This window comes from Microcaecilia unicolor, chromosome 2 (genome assembly GCF_901765095.1).
Source record: "Microcaecilia unicolor chromosome 2, aMicUni1.1, whole genome shotgun sequence".
Taxonomy (NCBI): domain Eukaryota; kingdom Metazoa; phylum Chordata; class Amphibia; order Gymnophiona; family Siphonopidae; genus Microcaecilia; species Microcaecilia unicolor.
Window position 1 is genome coordinate 447,013,685 of NC_044032.1, and position 19,907 is coordinate 447,033,591.

Genomic DNA, 19,907 nt, shown 5'->3' on the forward strand with positions numbered 1-19,907 from the left:
GGTGGGGGTCCCAGTTACATAGGTGACTTACAGAATACTAAGTTATGTGCACTTTTACAGCATTTATGTGACAACAGTTATGCCAGCTCTATGGCTGTTGAAATTGGTAGTATGTAAACGATAGATGCACTGATAGCAGCTTGCGCTCGTATTCTAGAATTACATTGTTGTTCACAGCTGCCATTATAGAATAGGCACTCACTGTGCACTACCAGGGCACCTAACAGGAGGTGCTCACTTAATGGCCCTTTTACAAAGCGGCAGTAAGACCATCGCGGGCTCACCACATTCTAACCTGGAGCTACCGCCAGCCCAACGCAGGCGCCAGCAGTAGTTCCAGCCCCAGCGTGCACCATTTCCCGTGCTAGAGAAAATCACCCCATATTTTTTAGCGTGGTGCTAACTTGGTGGTAATCAGGCAGCACCGCAAGCTACCCGGTTACCATCGGGTTAGCATGGGAGCTCTTACTGCCACCTCAGTGAGTGGTGGTAAGTGCTCCCCCCCCCCTCATGGCCATGCGGTAAGAGCAATCTTACTGCATGGCCATGGCTATTTTCAGCCTTTTTTAGCTGCTGCAGTACAAAGGACCACAGTGCATGGCAAAAATGGCCCCCACTGCTAGCTCAGGGCCCTTTTTGCTGCAGCTTGGTAAAAGGACCCCCTATAGAATTGCCTCCATAGCACCTATGTATCTTATAAATAGTACTTAAGTAGGCATCTCTTTACCCTGTTATAAAATTAATTATTTGTCAAATTTATATCCTGCATTATCTGACTCATCTAAACGGGTTACAAAACAACATACATAGATCATGAAAACATACAAAATACAATAACTCTAAACAAAAACCACAGCACAAAATATAGAACCATTTACTCCCCTACAACATAACATTGTTCATTTATCTGCCCACTTTCTTCAATTAATGTTTTCAGAAAATGCCTCTGGAAATGAATATGTTTTTAGCTGCCTCTTAAACATGAGCAAAGAAGTCATCTGGCATAATTCTAGTGAAAGATCGTTCCACATTGGTGGTTCAGCTATAAAAAACATTTGTGAATGATCCTCCTCAAGATGGACCTGGTGAAATGAGGGAACATCTAAAAGGACACTTTCCCCTGCAATCATAAGGTTCTTGATGGACGGTCAATTTTCAAATGTGAAATAATTATTGGTGCTGTCTAAGGAGTAGGGAAGGGGTGTGGGAAAACCTATCCCACCTGGATTGGTTGCCCCACATCCCTTCCGTACTCATTGGAAAGCATCTTCCTTCGTAGATCCTGCCTGGATTGGTTGCCCCACATCCTTTCCGTACTCTTTGGAACGCATCTTCTTTCTTAGGGAATACTTCTAGGTGTGTTTGGTGTTCATAATTATTGGTGCAACATTATGTAAAGCTTTAAAACCCAACAGTAATATTTTAAGGTTTATGCGCCAAAGTACAGGATGCCAATGAAGTTCAATAAGTTGTGGAGTAACATGATCCATCCTGTTCAGTTCTCCAATTACTCTAGCTGCAGAATTTTGGGCTACCTGTAGTACCCTCAAAGATCAGACACAATATAATTCTTCACAGGTGCCATTATAGAATAGGCGACATAACATAATTCTGCATCACCAAATGTAAATTGTCCACGGATACTAAAGTCTCACCACCAAACGTATCTTTAAAAAGACAGTTTTAACAACAGCAGCAGCAATCTGTTGTCTGAATGACAATGAGAAGTCTAAAATGCAGTGCTTTTTTTGTAGGAAAAAAGATACAGGTACTCATACAGTGCCAACCTTAAGGGCGGGGGTCACTATATATGGCTCCGCCCCTACAGTAGCAATGTCCCCACAGTATTATTCCCAATAGTTACTCAACTATAGGGAACAATACTGGATTTTTTCTTTGAAAGCGATGTTTCCTGGGGGTCTAAACCGGGAGGTAGACTGGATGACGTTAATTTAGAGCTAGTGCGGGACTGGCTGTGCTAGCCCAACCCTCGAACTTGAATGGGCTCCCTTTTGAACAGCTGATACAAGAGGAGTATAAATAATGAAAAAACGCCGCGGCCATTTCAAAACTGCGATGAAGAAAACTTGCGTGGTAGGAAGGAGTATTATTGAGTGAAAGTATTGATATATGCTTCTTTGACATTCTAATTCACTTCATATGTTTTCAGGAGACTGACCTTGATACAGCTTACCGCGAAACATGAATTTGTGTCGGCAAGACAAGTCTCCTTATCAATTGGATAAGAAATGATCCCTATTGTATTCTGGATCTTCAAATGGAACACTGGGGTGAAAAAGATAACCTACATGGAGCTAAGTATTTTTGTGTACCTCCATATAGGGAATTGAGCACATATAGATGGGAAAATTGTATACAAATATATATATAAAATTGCAAAATTGGATCAATGATGATTACATGCCCACCCAGATCAGTGTCGTCGCTTAAGTATTATGCCAATGCGGTGGTAGCATGCGATTCTGATGGATCCTATAACATTTCTCTGCTACTGTTTTGAATGAGTAGTACATAGGGAACTGGGTATGTTAATGTGATATATGTTTACCCCCTCCTGTGTGAACGTTCCAGGGTGCTGAAAATATTGAGGTAAATCTACGTACCAGCATCCACGCCACATTTCCCTTGGTGTAAATAAATGTGCATAGTTTTACGCTCTGAGATATCAACTAAGCGTATTCTACATACCACGCCTAAATATAGGCGCCACTTACAGAATATGCTTAGGCGGAAATTTATTCCGCGCAGAGTTTTTAGGCACCATACATAGAATCTGGCCCTATGTGTACTAATAAGAACATTAGTGCACGACCTGAAAGAGAAACACTGGAAATTGCCCTATTTCCTGGGTGCACCAGAAATGCCCATTTACTACCACACTTTAGCAGACCATAGCCCTATGCATGGTTATGCTTTGCAATCCACCTAAAACTGTGGGATTGTGTAGAATATAAATGTTTTGCATAAATAAAAAATAGGTTTGGGCGCCAAGGAGGTGCTTATTTGCAGCGTATTTTGTAAAGGAAATTGAACGCCTCCTTTCCTTTATAGAATATTAGAGCAACAGGTCAAATACTTATTTATTTAACTGGATTTTGCTCACGCCTTTTTCAGTAGTAGCTCAAGGTGAGTAACATTCAGGAACACTGGGTGTATATGCACCTATATTTTAGGCAGGATCAGTTATACCAGCCACAGAGCTGCAAATTATAGTATTTGATAATTTATATGTATAACTAATAAAATTTCTCCAGAGATTTCAGCAAGTTTGCATTTACATCAGCCTTCTCGGTCCTTGCGATCAGTTTCTTCTAATTTGCTTGATGTTCCTTCTTTTTATTTTGATTTATTTATTTGTTACATTTGTATCCCACATTTTCCCACCTATTTGTAGGCTCAATGTGGCTTACATAGTACTGGAGAGGCCTTTGCAGGCTCCGGTGTGAACAAATACAGGGTGATGTTGTGGTAAGATCAAGTTCATGTGGCACAGCCACATTAGGGAATCGGAGAACGGAAGAGTTGTGTTATGTCCATTATGTGCTTTAGTTTGGTTGTGTTTTAAGATCGCTTTTCTAGATAGGTATAGGAACTCGATTTTTTATATTGCTGGTCCAAGACTATGGAATTGTTTGCCTACTCAGCTTACGAAATATGGAAGAATTTAAAAAGGCTTTAAAAACTGTTTTGTTCCAGCGAGGGTTGATAACTCTTCTTAGGACAAGTCTTGTATTGCTTGATTATTATTGCTGGATTGATGTTTGAGCAAATACTATGTTTTGGTTTACGTCTGTGAAATATGTATTATTATTATGATTGTGAATTGTTCCCTACTCAGGGTTGTAGATGTGCGGGTTATAAATTTTTTAAATAAATAAACTGTGTGCCCCACCCTCAGCCCGCCCATATTCTGCCCATGTGTACAACCACCTCCATCGCATTTAGGTGCCATGATATAGAGCAGCACGTAGCCGAAATGCTGGTATTTATGTGTGTAACCTTGGAGTCATCTTCGACTCTTCCCTCTCTTCCTCTGCATATATTCAATAGACTGCTAAAACCTGTTGTTTCTTTCTCTATAATATCAGCAAAATTCATCCATTCCTTTCTGAGCACACTCTTATCACCTCTTACTTAAACTATTGCAACTTGCTTCTCATAGGTCTCCCACTTAGCCATCTCTCTTCTCTTCAATCTGTTCAAAATTCTGCTGCACGACTTATATTCCGCCAGTGTCGCTATACTCATATTAGCCCTCTCCGCAAATCACTTCACTGGCTCCCTATCTATTTCCACATACAGTTCAAACTCCTCTTATTGACTTACAAGTGCATTCACTCTGCAGCTCCTCAGTACCTCTCATCTCTCCCTACACTCCTCCCCGGGAACTCCGTTCACTGGGTAAATCTCTATCTGCACCCTTGTCCTCCACTGCTAACACCAGACTCTGTTCTTTTTATCTTGCTGCACCATATGCTTGGAATAGACTTCCTGAGCCAGTACATCAAGCTCCATCTCTGGCCATCTTCAAATCTAGGCTAAAAGTCCACCTTTTTGATGCTGCTTTTAACTCCTAACCCTTACTCACTTGTTGAATTTTCTTTGTAAAGGTAGGTGGTCCTTTCTATGCATCGCTAGGAAAACAGCTGTGCATCACTCAGCATGCATATTTGAATAGTAATTAGCTCATTAAAATAACTTTGTATGCAATTTTCGTTAGCTGCTACTGTGACAGGAAAAAAGCCCACATAACCCTTTTGTGCATGTCTCACTGAACTCCATGCTTGCTAAACTGGATGTTTATTCTGCCTGAACTCAGAGTTTGTTCTAAGACACAAAAGAAATGGACTTTTATGCTCTATGTCAGCAGATTCTACTTAAGACGTCCTGACCTGCACATCTCAAATCCGACTTCTATGCCCTATCTAATACAGGGCTGTATATGTATAAGTGAAATGTCTGGTCTGTGCCTGTATGTTGAGCAGCACTTAAACTCAGATGCACAAAACTTAACAATCCAGCAACATACTTTTTATACTGATTCTAGCCAGTTTAGCAAGCATGGAGTTCAGTGAGACACAGTAGCAGCTAACGAAAATTGCATGTAAAGTTATTTTAATGAGCTAATTACTATTCAGCTATGCATTCTGAGTGATGCACAGCCGTTTTCCTAGCGATGCACAGAAAGGACCACCTACCTTTACAAAGAAATTTTTATGGGTGGTCAGGAGCTGCTGGTGCTGCTGTTTCCTTCCCATTACCACTGAAATAGCAAGATGGCTGAGGATAACTGTGGCATCTCTAGAGCCCCCCCACACCCCAATCATGCACGGCAGCCCTTCACTCTCTGTCCTCGCTCTCTCTTGCTTCTCTCCCAGCCTGAACTGCTGCCAAGGGTCTGGCGACGATAAAAAAAAAAAGTTTGAAAACAAACAAAAAAATCTACACACTGCTTTCATACATGTAGCTTGTATGTGTGTATGAAAGATGTCTGTAGCATGCACAGAGCAGCCACAGTTAGAGATTGGCTGTTCTGCGCATGCTTAGGTTACTGATTGGCTTGCCCCCTACTGAGCTGCTCACTGTTTTTGCGAGCAACTCATTTGCATGATGAGTCTTTTGAGCATCCCTTGCTATTTCCAACTTGGTGGAAATAGCGATTGGTGCTTTACTGGGACTTTGGTGCATCTGCCCCTCAGTGAATGTATAGAATTTAGAACTTAGAATTTGAAACATCTCCATTAGACTTTGAAATTATGCACTGGAGGTTATGCTGAAAATGTATTCCATAGGGTTCACTATGGGAATATTACAGGATACTTTATCAAATCAATAGAATCACCATAGGAATAACACCATAGTGTGCCAGATCCATAACAGTGCCATAGAAGTACCAGCCAATGCAATACCAAACCTACACCATTATCAAAACAATTCTGCATATCACTGTGCAAGTCCAGCTTTATGGCTTTATTATATCAATACCAAATTTATTGCAAAACTAAGCAATTACTTAAAAACAGGATCTAAAATGGTAAAAAAGAAATCCAAGACTTACCTGGTCATAGCCTCCCAAGCCATGGACAGCTTTGTATAGGAGAAAGAGGTCAACTAAAAATAGAAAAACATATATGTTGTAATTGAAGGTCCAGACAATGGAAGAGAGTAATCTTCTTAGGGTTGAAGGGAGGGGAAATATTTCTGGTCTGCAAACAGGAAGGAGGGTTTCTGGATTGAAATTCACAAGTAGCAAGGCATGGAGTGGGGAGTGTGCTTAGAGGTAGGATGCTTCATAGTGACTTGCTTACTTTGTTTAAAGCCAAGTTTGGGAATCCTCTCAATGGGAGTGTGCCTGTCTTTCATGAACTGGTACAAAGCCTGCACAAAGTCCTTCTCAGTTGTCAAGGTTTCATCAGAATCTTTAACCATTCCTGACCCTACAGTGCTGCACAACATTATTTGGGAGGCTTGGGTTTGAGGATCTTCAAGTGCATCTAAGGAAATCCTATTAAACAGAAAAAATGAAGACAGAATTAATCAAGAGGTGAAGATAATGCAGGGGCGTAGCCAGACAACAGATTTTGGGTGGGCTTAGGCAAGAATTGGGTAGGCACCAAGTGTTCTTCCCCCCCCCCCCCCATCAAAAAAAAAAATGTATCTCAGCTGGTGGGAAAACGCTTCTTTCCACCTTGGCAGCAGGCATTCACTGAAAACTGAGCATGCGCATGTGCCGGTGTCATGGAGAGTAGTGTTTTCGTTACCATCAGGGGAAAATCTTCAGCTGGCGGAGCTTGGGATTCCCATCAGTTACCACTAAACATGTGCTACTGTTGGGTGGGCCTGAGCCATAAATGGGTGGGCCAAGCCCACCTGTGGCTACGCCACTGAGATAATGACTCATGGAATAAGTAATGTGTAAAGACAGAATTTGATTTCCACAAAAGATAGGCCTAGATGATCATTGAGCCTAGGGAAAACCTGTTGCTATTAATTAACGCATAGCACCATGGTACTCTCAAAACATTGTCAATCTATGAGCACAGATTGATGGTGTTTAAGAGCATCATGGTCCTGCACTGAAATCCTTGCAATCCTCTGCCATTTTAAGGACTTTGAATAATTTTGTGTATATCTGTTCACCAAGAATTGCAACCTCCTTCAGCTCCACTTCAAAGTATCCCAATTCATCATTGTTCTCTTTGGCTGAAGACCAGTAACCAGCAGGGCTGCCGAGAGGGGGGGGGGGGCCCGGCGCCGCAGTCCCCGGTCTCACCCGCCCGCGGCTCCATCGACAGCCCCCCTCTAGGCCCCCTGCATTCAAATCACAGCGCCTCACCTCCGTGTGAAAACGCAGCGGCAGATCACCTCCCTTCGGGCCTTCCTTCCCTGTGCCCTGCCCTTGTCTGATGTAACTTCCTGTTTCCGCGAGGGCGGGACTCAGGGAGGGAAGGCCCAAAGGGAGGCAATCTGCCGCTGCGCTTTCACAAGAAGGTGAGGCGCTGTGATCTGAATGCAGGGAGGCCTGGAGAGGGCTGTTGACAGGGATGGGTGGGTGGAAACCGGGGGCTGTGGCACAGCGACCTTACAGAGGGCAGCAGCGGTGGTCTTGGGGGGGGGAGGCAGCGGGGGCGGGGCCCTGGGGGGCAGCCTTGCCCCGGGCCCGGCCCAGTCTCTCGGTGGCCCTGGTAACCACTTCAACACACATAAGCAACTCCACTGTTCTTATAGGCTATATTCACTGAACAGCAACATTTAAGATGAAATGATCAACTGTTTGTATGACGAGGTTTGCAATAGCAAAATCCTGTTCCTGGTTTTACCGTTTCATTTGGCTTACAGTTACTCTTGCTTCTGCTTTTACTTTTAACTGCAGGCATAAGATGTAACTGAGTAAAAGTAATAAAAAATTGGCAAAATGCAAAGAATAGTTAGGGCAGTCATTGTAGTTGGTGATTTAGTCATTAGGAATGTAGATAACCAGCTGGTGAATGTGAGGACGTGGGGTACTAGGGCCATTAGGTAAAAGTTATCTCAATGTGATCAAATTTGTCATCCCTGGAAGGAAGATGCTAAAACAAAACTACTACTGCTGCAGCAGTTAATTTTAAAACAGGGAAACTATGAAAAAATGAGGACATTAGAAAATAACTAAAAAGAGTGGTTTCCAAAGCTAAAATTTTGCACGAGGTGTGGATATTATTTAAAAGACCATTTTGGAAGCTCAAATAAAATATATTCCAAAAGGTCAAAGTATGGTCAAATGATGGTCAGTGTGACAAAATGGTGAGGTGGGAGAGGTAGTGAAAGCCAGAAGGGCATATTTCAGAAAATGGAGAGCAGAAGTACAAGCACTGGCAAGTTAAAATTTAAAAAGTAATTAGGTAGGAGAAGACTTTGAAAATAAGTTTGTTGTAGAGACAAGAACTAATTCTAACATTTTTTTGAATGGCCAATGTAATGCCAATTTTTTTCTTTTTTTAAGGACTTCAGGAGTGATCCAGGAAAACTTTAGACCAGTGAACCTGGTGTTAGTGCTGTTACCACCACCTATTTAGGAAGCGGTAAGGGCTCCTCTACTACTCCCATGCTAATCGGATAGCATGAAATAATATGTCTGCACTCCCCGATTAGCACAGGCATGCCTACTCTCCGCCCCCAGACATGCCTCCTGTACTGGAAAGTAAAAAAAATATTTTACAGCAGAGGTTTAGCGCTCACTAAGCAGAGCACTACCGTGGAATGCCTCAGCGCGTCCTTATCGCACGGCAAGCCCCTAAGTGACGCAAGTCCTGGACAACGCAGAATTTAGAAGTTGGAAAAAACAGCTGCAGTCACCCTGGATTCTTTTTATTTATTTATATATTTATTGCAAATTTCATTATGAATTCTACTTACAAAGAATCAGGTAAATACACATAAAATAGGCATCAATATTACATAAAAAATACAACATAAAAGAAAAACAATTTAAGTGTATATGGCTCCCCATCATGAAGAGTCAGAGACAGATTATTCAGTAAATCATATATAGGAGCCAAAAGATTCAAGTCCAACCCTACTTTTAAGTGGCTATTAATATACAGAGAACCCTAAATCTTCCATGAAAGCAACTTAGGAGGAAACTTCCTTTAAGAAACTCTCCAGCTGAGAGAGGTCAAAAAAGACCACTCTGGATTCTATCTGGCAGGCTATTGTAAGTCTCAAATGTACGGTAAGTAGCGAGGTAGGAGAGCCCTAGAAATGAGTTGGATCTGTGAAACAGGGCTGCCGTGATACAAAGGTAGGCCAGGGCAAGCAATCTTGAGGGTGGGAACCCTGGGACCCCACAGCTCCCCCCACCCCATGGGACCCACCTGGCAGTAGCTTACTACTAGCTCGGTCTGTCTCCTGCTCCTGTGTGCCGGGTTATCGCGTTAACTCTGCTCTGCCGGCCACGGGTCCTTCTTGTCATGCCCTGGCCAGCAGAGTTAACACGATATCCTGGCACACAGGGGCAGGAGACCAATTCAGCCTTATTAGTCTCTTTTGTGTTTGAACAAGACCTAGAAGCAGTAAAACGTCTGTTCTTCAGAAACTCACAAACCTTATTTTATGGGAAAAAGATTGGATATACCCGGACGTTACTAAAACAACTCAGGAAAGGAGAAGAGCTTTTTTAGCCCTAAGGAAAGAAGCTCTGGCATTGGGTGCTTCTTTCTATTTAAATTATCCCTGCAAATGTGTCATAAAATACCTAGGCGCCCCGTATAAGAGGCTTGGGGAGACTAAGCCTCCCCAGCCCAATCGTGGACTTCCGTTTGCGATGCAGCCCGCCCCACGCGTTTTGACCTTTTATTTCCGTGGCAGCGATGCCAGTGAAGAAAAAGACACTACAGGCTCGCCGCCAGCTTCTCCCTTCTCTCTGCACACAGTGTCCCGCCTTCTGCGGTGATGCATTTCCTGTTTCCGCGAGGGCGGGACACTGTGTGCAGAGAGAAGGGAGAAGCTGGCGGCGAGCCTGTAGTGTCTTTTTCTTCATTGACGTCGCTGCCACGGAGCGTATGGAGGTAAGCGCCGCCCCCTTTAGCCTCCCCAAACAGTTGGGCTACCGACCGTCTATGCCTAGGGCTTAAATATATCTATCTTTCTCCAACCTGAACAACTAAGTGTTTTCATTAATCAAAAAAAGATGGGACAGCTTAATTCCAGTCTTAAGCAAGATTGAGTATATAAAAAGGGTCTGGACTATGTGTGTTATGCTATATACATTGATTCTTTTCTTCTTTAGATTCTCTCCTGAACATGTTACTCCCCCCTCCAGTTTTGTGGTCTAAAGAGGGCTTTAACAATTTTTTTTTAAACTTATGATGAATAATCTATATGCCTGTATTTCCTACTCAAGTATTGTTACTTGTTGAAAAATGATGAAATAAACAAATATAATTTTTTAAAAAATGGATGACATCAGGAAACTTATGAGTTTATGTAAATGCCCAGGGGATTTTGAAAAAATGATTGTAAACAGATAACATTAACTGAAGAAACTATAGCAGAAGCATGTGTCTATATTTGCTGGGAGAGCAAATAGTTATGGAAACAATGATTCTCGATATTGCATTCTGTTGAATTGTTTGAATTGGAAGATAAGGAAGTTGTTTCCAGAGAAATGTCACTGCCTTCCACAGAAGCCTAATAATGACATTTTCTTCTGTTTAAGTAAACTTGTATTACTCTACTTACATGGTCTATTGATAGAAAGCCTCTCTCTCTAGCAGGGGCATAGCCAGACACCCAAGTTTGGGTGGGCCTGGACCCAAGGTGGGTGGGCAGAACTCCGCCTTGTCCTACAAGTGATTTGGGTTCTGCCTGCATGCCATATGGTCTTTCAAACATCCCCTCTCCCCCCTATACCTTTTAAATAGCAGATTTTCACAGGCAGCAAAACGTTGTTGGGAGTTTTTGGCTGGTGGGGCTTGGGGTCCCTGCCAGCCACATTATAGGAGTGGTGCTTCTTGGTGGGCCTGAACCTAAAGTGGGTGGGCCTGGGCCCACCCCAGCCCACCCTTGGCTACGCCACTGCTCTCTAGGGGAGAGACCAGTGCACAAAGTAGGAACTTGAGAACTTCTAAGAACTTGTAACTTTTTTTTTTTTTACACACACACACACACACACACACACACACATGTACGTGAAATTATGTACTGCAAAAAAAAAAAAAAAAACAACCCAGTTATCTCTGGCTATTTTTGCTTTTACATTTTCTACTACCTATTTCTACCTGTATTGCGGTGTCATATGTCATACATACTTGGAAATAAAAAAGAAAAATATCCTAACTCTGCCTTGCTTTCCCCAAAAGATAATGCTGCTGCTAATTTCTTTTTTCTTTAAAATTTATTGAAAATTTTCAATTTACACCAAATCACACAATATGAATAGCTATGGAATCACCAAATAGCAATCTTCACATCAAAAAATAATGACAATAGGACATAATAACGTCATTAGGCTTCCATGTAGAACTGAAATAGAGGAAAGATCCAAGAAAGGAAATCTAAAAAAAAAAATCAAACAGATTTAGCCCAGAAAAAGCCTGGCTCTCCTCTCCCCATTACTTAATAGAGCACAAAATAATAAGCTCACTGTCTGGAAAAAAAAAAAACATTGGTGATACTACTTAAGACATCCCTGATTCACTCCCAGTAAGGAAAGACCTCTTCTTATTATCTGTGAAATTCTGAGACAATTTCTGATGAAGAAATGAGGCAGAACGATTATGACAGTAAAAAGTAAATATTTTATCTTTGTCTTGCTCAAATACAAATACTACCAATAAAGTAGCTCTATTAGTCCCTTCATCCAAGGATCTTTCCAGGATGGCTGATACATTGAGACTGTCATTTTAAATGTTAACCCTCTCATTGTTCCCTTTCCCTGTTCTAACCAGCAAGAAATAACATTTAGCAGCAGGAGGATGTAATTCTCCCCTCCTGTTGAACCTTATTCATTTCAAATGTATTTGATATTGCAGCAAACTCATCTGAAGCTTAGTTACTGAAGCATCCAACTGACTACCGTTTTTATAGGCATATATTGGTTCCTTCAATGTAGTAGGCTTTTTCATACATTATGCAGTATATACCAGCAAGTACAAAGTAAAAACTTACAAAATCAACTTCATATTTTTTTTTAAGTTGAGATGTGCTCAGATTGCTTAAGTCACAATTCCTGCACATGCCAAAACTCTATAGCATCTTCTGTTAGAATAAGGAACATAACTGTTGGTGAGGCCCCACCTGGAGTATTGTGTTCAGTTTTGGAGGCTGTATCTTGCAAAGGATGTAAAAAAAAAAAAAAATTTAAAGCGGTGCAAAGAAAAGCTACAAAAATGGTATGGGATTTGCGTTACAAGACGTATGAGGAGAGACTTGCTGACCTGAACATGTATACCCTGGAGGAAAGGAGAAATCGGTGATATGATACAGACGTTCAGATATTTGAAAGGTATTAATCCGCAAATGAACCTGTTCCGGAGATGGGAAGGCGGTAGAACTAGAGGGCACGAAATGCAGTTGAAGGGAGGCAGACTCAAGAAAAACGTCAGGAAGTAATTTTTCACAGAGAGTGTGGTGGATACTTGGAATGTCCTCCTGCAGGAGGTGGTGGAGATGAAAACGGTAATGGAATTCAAAAATGCGAGGGATAAACTTACTAGAAACCTGTTCAGAAGGAATGGATCCTCAGAAGCTTAGCGCAAATTGGGTGGCAGCACCGGTGGTTGGGAGGCGGGGCTAGTACAGGGTAGACTTCTACGGTCTGTGCCCTGAAAATGGTAGGTACAAATCAAGGTCAGGTATACATATAAAATAGCACATATGAGTTTATCTTGTTGGGCAGACTGGATGGACCGTACAGGTCTTTTTCTGCCGTCACCTACTATGTTACTATGTAACTAAGGCCACCCAGACTGCGTCCAGAGTTACCACCGGAGGCTTAATCAGCAGGATCGGTGTTCTACTTCTCAGTGCTGAAGTACTGGGCTAGAATACTTAGCTCCACAGATGTTAATTCTGGCTCCATTCTCTGATTAAGATCAACAGACACAGCCTTCCGCTCATACCAGTTACTTCAGCTGTTTTTCCTCATAGGGAAGCTGCTAAGACCAGTAAGCCATTCGCAACACTGGAATCCATTCCAAGTAACACTCCTTGAACCTGCACATCGGCAGTCAGGATAGCATCCCGTGACTTCTCTCAGCAGAAGGTTGGCAAGTGGCGGGTGGGCTCCAGGTGCCAGGGCTCAATGAGCACCTCAGCTGATGGTGAACCAAAGCCTCCCCTGCTGTGAGCACTGAAGAGAAGTCATTGTTTAGCATGTTCACTTTATCCTCATCACTCTCCACATGGCCATTCTCAGTATCTTTCAGTCTTGTAATTCCATTCCTATCTTTTCTCCTTTCCCCAATGTATCTGTAATCTCTCTTAACATCTTTAGCCATCACCTACGCTTTTCCTAACAGTATTTCCCTCTTTGCTTCTTTGAGTTTAATCTGATCATCTTTTCCGTGATCCTCTCATTGCGCTTTTCTGTATTTATTTGTTGCCATTTGTATCCCACATTTTCCCACCTATTTGCAGGCTCAATGTGGCTTACAATGTGTATTTCTTGAACAAAGCCTCTTTTGCCCTTATTTTTTCAGCCACTTGTTTGGAGAACCATATAGGCTTCCTCTTTCTCTTGTTTTTGTTTACTTTCCTTGTGTAAAGATCAGTTGCCATATTTATAGCAGCCTTCAGCTTGGACCACTGATTTTCCACTTCACATACGCCTACCCATGCCATCTTTAGATATTGCCCCAGTTTACCAAAATCAGTACATCTGAAATCCAGTATTTTGAGTTTTGTGTGTCCGCACTCTGCCTTTGCCCTTATATCAAACCATATCATGTGATGATTACTATTACGTAGGTAGTCACCCACTCGGATTTTGAAAGCACTTCCTCCATTTGTGAGCACTAGATCCAGTGCTGACTCTTCTCTAATGGGTTCCATTTTTCTGAGCAAGGCACTCTGACAGGTGTCCACAACCTCCCTACTTCTTTCCAATTCTGCCGATGGGACATTCCAGTCCACATCAAGCAAGCTGAAATCTCCCAAAAGTAGCACCTCCACTTTCATACCAAGCTTTTGAATATCATCTATCAGATCCTTGCCCAGCATCTCCATTTGTACCGGAGGTCTGTAGATAACACCCGTGCGGATACAGGTTCCATCTTCTCTTTCCAGGATGATCCATAAAGCGTCTTCCTTTCCCCAGGTTCCCCACATTTCGGCTGCTCTGATATTATTTCTCACATACAGCACCACTCCTCCACGTCTTCTGCCCTCCCTATCCTTCCTAAAAAGATTATAGCCCGGTATGTTCGCATCCCTTTTAGGGGAATCATTGAACCATGTCTCTGTAATATCAACAATACCCAAGTTTTCCTCAAACATCAGGGCTTGCAGATCTTGAACCTTTTTACTTAGAATGAAAAATATCAGCAATATCATTCCAAAAAATAGCCGCTTGGAAAGCCAGATTTATTTCAAATACACACAGTCTTCTCTTCCCCTTAACCTAGGGGAATGAGTAGCCTACATCACCGCTTTGTCATTGAGAAAGTATCCTTCACAATCTTCATAAACCGTATGCTTTTCAGGTGCTTTATTGAATCATTCTGCATTGTCCTCTTTTTACTACTCCTTTTACTATATTGTTCTTATAAATATATTGCATGTAACAATAAACAGCTAAACCAGCCCAAAATCCAAAAGGAAGGCTCACTTACAAATAACTTACTGCATGCAGATAGTTGAAACAGGCAGGATGAGTGTAACTAGATGTGGATCAATTGGCTGCCAGATTGCCAGGCTCAACGCACGGATGTGGAGTAATTGGAGAAATGCATTCTGAATTACTGCAGAAATGAATGTTAAGCTTCAGTGAAAGGATGTCTGTCTGTGTGACTGGATGTATGCCAGTTCTGTGAGAGAGGGATATGGGGTAACAGGTAAAAGGAGGATATGTCTTCCAGAGGGTGGAGAGGGAAAGAGAGAGAGGCTGTGGACGGCTTGCTTCTAAGCTCAAGATGGAGAATACCTAGAAGGCTAGGAGAGTGAAGAAAGGATCAACAGGGTCAGCACATGTACCTTGGGTTGAAGCCTGAGCCTGGCAGATCTCCTTGTGATTGAAGGAAATGGGTCACATACACTGTTTGACCTATGAGAACAGAGATTACAAGATCTAGTAGGAAATTACTACTAGCTTTGGTTTACTTGCAACTACAAATAAGAAAACAAAGGTAAATATGCATTGTGGGGATAGAACAGATATTATGTAACTATCCAACTGCTAGCCTGAGAAACACTTCTGCAAATGATTATCTACATCTTGTTAATAAAAGACACACAGAAAAGCTTAAAATTTGTATATAATTGTAATGCTGTTAGCTGTCCTATTTAAAGTATATATATATGAGCGTAACTGGTTCAAACATTCAGGTCAATTTTTTAAAGCCTGTGGTGTTCATATCTTTTTTTTTTTTAATACTGGCTGTGGTGCTTAACCAAATATATATGTTCAGCACCTCTGCATGGAATGGATAGTTGACAATGCTGAATATTAGGGATGGGCTGTTATTAGAAACTAAATGGTGTTTTGACTTGAAGAAGAAATGTGTTTTGTAAATACTTTTTTAATTGCGACAGCCTTGGATTTCCCTGAAGCAGCGGCTTACATGCCGCAAAACACAGGCCACATGGGAATAAGCTGTTTTTTTTGGATTAATATGTTCAGTAAAAAGAGACAAAGAAAAATGGATAAGATAAATGATTTCTACTTTTTGTAGATTTTTGTCAGATGTGAATATAAGATTTATTAGAATGTACTTTTCACAGTGAATTATTATTCCAGGCAATCACCGCTCTTTCTGTGAAAAAGTATTTCCTGATGTTACTCCTAAGTCTATCACCCTGAACTGAGGTTGCAAGGTGGTAAACTTAGGAGTAACACTAGGGAATATTTTTTTGCAGAGAGGGTGGTGAATACATCGAATACCCTTCCGGCGGAGGTGGTGGGGAGAAAAACAGTGACAGAATTCAAAAACATGTGGGATAAATGCAGAGGATCTATATATAGAAAGAGGATGGCATCAAAGCAAAACTTAAATAAACTTAGCACTTTAATAGGGCACAGAGGGTTGTAACAGATTAACAGGTACAAATCTGGCTGCTTTGTTGTGCAGAAGGAAGGGATCCTCAGGAGCTTAGCCTAGAATGGGTGGCAGTGCTGGTGGTTGGGAGGTGGGGCTAGTGCTGGGCAGACATATACGGTCTGTGCTGGGGCTGGTGGTTGGGAGGCGGGACTAGTGCTGGGCAGACTTATATGGTCTGTGCCGGGGCTGGTGGTTGGGCGGCTGGGAATAGTGCTCGGCAGACTTATAGGGTCTGTGCCAGAGCTGGTGGTTGGGAGGCGGGGATGGGGCTGGCCAGACTTGTGCGGTCTGTGCACTGAAGAGGACAGTACAGATAAAAAAAGTAGCACATGTGAGTTTGTCTTCTTGGGCAGACTGGATGGACCTTGCGGGTCTTTTTCTGCCGTCATCTACTATGTTACTATGTTTATATGCCATCATTTACTATTGGGTCAATGTTTGTTGTGTAAGCCACACTGAATCTGAGTTCTACTCGAGCTAATGCAGGATATAAATGTCATAAATAAATAAAAAATAAATAAATGCTCAGCTGGTAGTGGTCAGCTAAACTAACCATGGATATTCAGTGCCAGGCCATGTCTGGCCACTGGCACTGAATATCTGGGCTTAACTGGTAACCTTCCGGAAATTACTAAAGACTAACCTGTTCAAAAAGACATCATAATGATCCTTCATGAGGGACCTGATATCAAAACCTGACCAGACCATGTTATCTGAACTCTTTTTTTTTACCTGTTTACCTAAATCACCTTGTCACCAATTAATGTTATGCATCACCCTTGATCGCTAATGCCTGAAATGAACTGTATATCTACTTACGTATAACTTATTTTTATCATTTTCTGTACTTCAAATATAATAATACTTTGTATTTCTCATTCCGGAAATGGCGATCGCCATTACGGCATAGTGTGAGCCACATTGAGCCTGCAAATAGGTGGGAAATTGTGGTATACAAATGCAACAAATAATAACTATGGTGGCCACCGGGGTTTATGTGGGTCCCGGTCAATATTCACCCAAGGTCTGCTAGGAGCTGCATAAATAATAATAATAATTAAAAAAAAAAAGAGGTCTGGTGCCCTCTCCATCCTAATCCCTTCTTCCATCCCTTGAAGAAAATAGAAACCTGTTCCAGCTCCCCCTCACCTCACCTCTATAGGCCACCTGGAGGACCCACAGTCTACTGGAGAAATTGGGCTAGAGGTCGTGGCAGCCATTTTCAAGAGGAGGCATCACTCCTGCCTGATTTCCCCCTAGACTACCAGGGACATCTGAGGTGCCTACAGAGGTGAGGTGAGGAGGGGGCCAGGGCAGGTTTCTATTTTCTTCAGGGTGTGGGAGAGGGGATGGGAGGGGAGGTCACTAGATCCAATGTGAGATTAACTGGGCACTGGCTGATATTCAGATTGGTGCCTAGTTAAACTTGGCACATACAATTAGGACAACCTGTTTTCTGTCCTAACTTTATGTGCTTACCTAGCTGGTTAGCGATGTTGAGAATATGGCCCAGTTCAGATCTACAGGCAGTGAGATATTAAATACATTTCTCTTACAGTGGGTCAAAAACATTCATTTCTCTGCATTGCTCAGGCCAAAGCATTTAAACAATTAACTCAGTCAACACCCCCCTTTTCCCTGAGGAGAGGAACTCTGGTACTGTGTAATTATGTACACGACTATGTGTGCATCAAAGAGGGAGCCAGCTGGAGCAGGTGGCCATTGTTCCATCAGCACTATATTTATGGCTAGAAGGGTATGGGAAGAAGGAATATAGGGACAGGAGAAGAGACCTTGGCCCTAAGGTAAGGGAGAAAAGATGGAACAGGAAAACAAACTGGTTCCTGAGAATGTGACCTTTTCCTCAGGACTACACCCTTACTTTGTATAACTATAATAAAAAGCTTCTAACAAAGAATATGCCCAAATGAGGACCAAGGAAATACATCTTTTATGTGCCTTATCAATCATCATGTAATAATAAGTCTATGATATATTACAGAACCAGAACCAGAACCAGAACCCCTGGAATGCATACCTAGAGATGGGAATAACTAGTGAGGTAATTAAATTCGCCGATGACACAAAATTATTCAGGGTCGTCAAGTCGCAGGAGGAATGTGAACGATTACAGGAGGACCTTGCGAGACTGGGAGAATGGGCGTGCAAGTGGCAGATGAAGTTCAATGTTGACAAGTGCAAAGTGATGCATGTGGGTAAGAGGAACCCGAATTATAGCTACGTCTTGCAAGGTTCCGCGTTAGGAGTTACGGATCAAGAAAGGGATCTGGGTGTCGTCGTCGATGATACGCTGAAACCTTCTGCTCAGTGTGCTGCTGCGGCTAGGAAAGCGAATAGAATGTTGGGTGTTATTAAGAAGGGTATGGAGTCCAGGTGTGCGGATGTTATAATGCCGTTGTATCGCTCCATGGTGCGACCGCACCTGGAGTATTGTGTTCAGTACTGGTCTCCGTATCTCAAAAAAGATATAGTAGAATTGGAAAAGGTACAGCGAAGGGCGACGAAAATGATAGTGGGGATGGGACGACTTTCCTATGAAGAGAGGCTGAGAAGGCTAGGGCTTTTCAGCTTGGAGAAGAGACGGCTGAGGGGAGATATGATAGAAGTGTATAAAATAATGAGTGGAATGGATCGGGTGGATGTGAAGCGACTGTTCACGCTATCCAAAAATACTAGGACTAGAGGGCATGAGTTGAAGCTACAGTGTGGTAAATTTAAAACGAATCGGAGAAAATTTTTCTTCACCCAACGTGTAATTAGACTCTGGAATTCATTGCCGGAGAACGTGGTACGGGCGGTTAGCTTGACGGAGTTTAAAAAGGGGTTAGATAGATTCCTAAAGGACAAGTCCATAGACCGCTATTAAATGGACTGGAAAAATTCCTCATTTTTAGGTATAACTTGTCTGGAATGTTTTTACGTTTGGGGAGCGTGCCAGGTGCCCTTGACCTGGATTGGCCACTGTCGGTGACAGGATGCTGGGCTAGATGGACCTTTGGTCTTTCCCAGTATGGCACTACTTATGTACTTATGTACTTATGTACTCTGAGCTGAGAGAAGATACTATATAAAGACTCAGATCCTATGGGCAGGTTGGACACTGACAGTCCTGGGTCTTTGGGGAGCCAGAGGCTTAGTAGGTGTCCCACTTGCTATTCTCCCTCTTTTGCTTATGTATCCAATTTTCTCCTGCTTATTCTTGCTAATAAACTAGTTTCTGCTTTGCTGCTAATTTTGTAAGAATAAACAGTTGCTAACGTGATAAGATTGTTTTGTTTGTAGTTTTCTTTTTGTGGTTGCCCAGGCTGGTGTCCAAGAAAATTCAGCTGAGGGTAGGTGTTTGGGTAGGGGCTTGGGTTCTGGTTCTGTGATCCAGCCAGCCCCAACAGACTTGAAGATCGGTCTGAATATCGCTGTTAACGGGCTAGGGTGATATTTTGCTCAATCTCTGCTCCTGGCCCACCCCTTGCCGGTTAGGGTTGGCTGTTTAGCGCCAATATTCAGTGGCACTGTCTGGTTAAGTGCCACTGAAGATTGCTGGTTGGCCTCTCCTGGCCATTTAAATCTCTCTGAATATCAAGCCCTATGTTACTATAAAATACTCCATCTATACTATACCCCCTGGAATGC

At 42.4% G+C, this 19,907-nt stretch overlaps 1 protein-coding gene across 1 annotated transcript in view; it reads right to left on the reverse strand.

Annotated features, from left to right (window-relative positions):
* Positions 1 to 15,248, reverse strand: part of LOC115461224 (AT-rich interactive domain-containing protein 5A-like) — a 36,331-nt gene extending 21,083 nt beyond the window's left edge. Inside the window, exons 1-3 of the mRNA XM_030190908.1 lie at positions 15,193 to 15,248; positions 6,330 to 6,526; positions 6,080 to 6,132 (exon numbers count right to left, since the gene is read on the reverse strand). Coding sequence (XP_030046768.1) covers positions 6,080 to 6,132; positions 6,330 to 6,477 — 201 coding nt within the window. The 5' untranslated portion in view covers positions 6,478 to 6,526; positions 15,193 to 15,248. The remainder of the gene's footprint in view (positions 1 to 6,079; positions 6,133 to 6,329; positions 6,527 to 15,192) is intronic.
* Between the last annotated feature and the right edge of the window lie 4,659 nt (positions 15,249 to 19,907).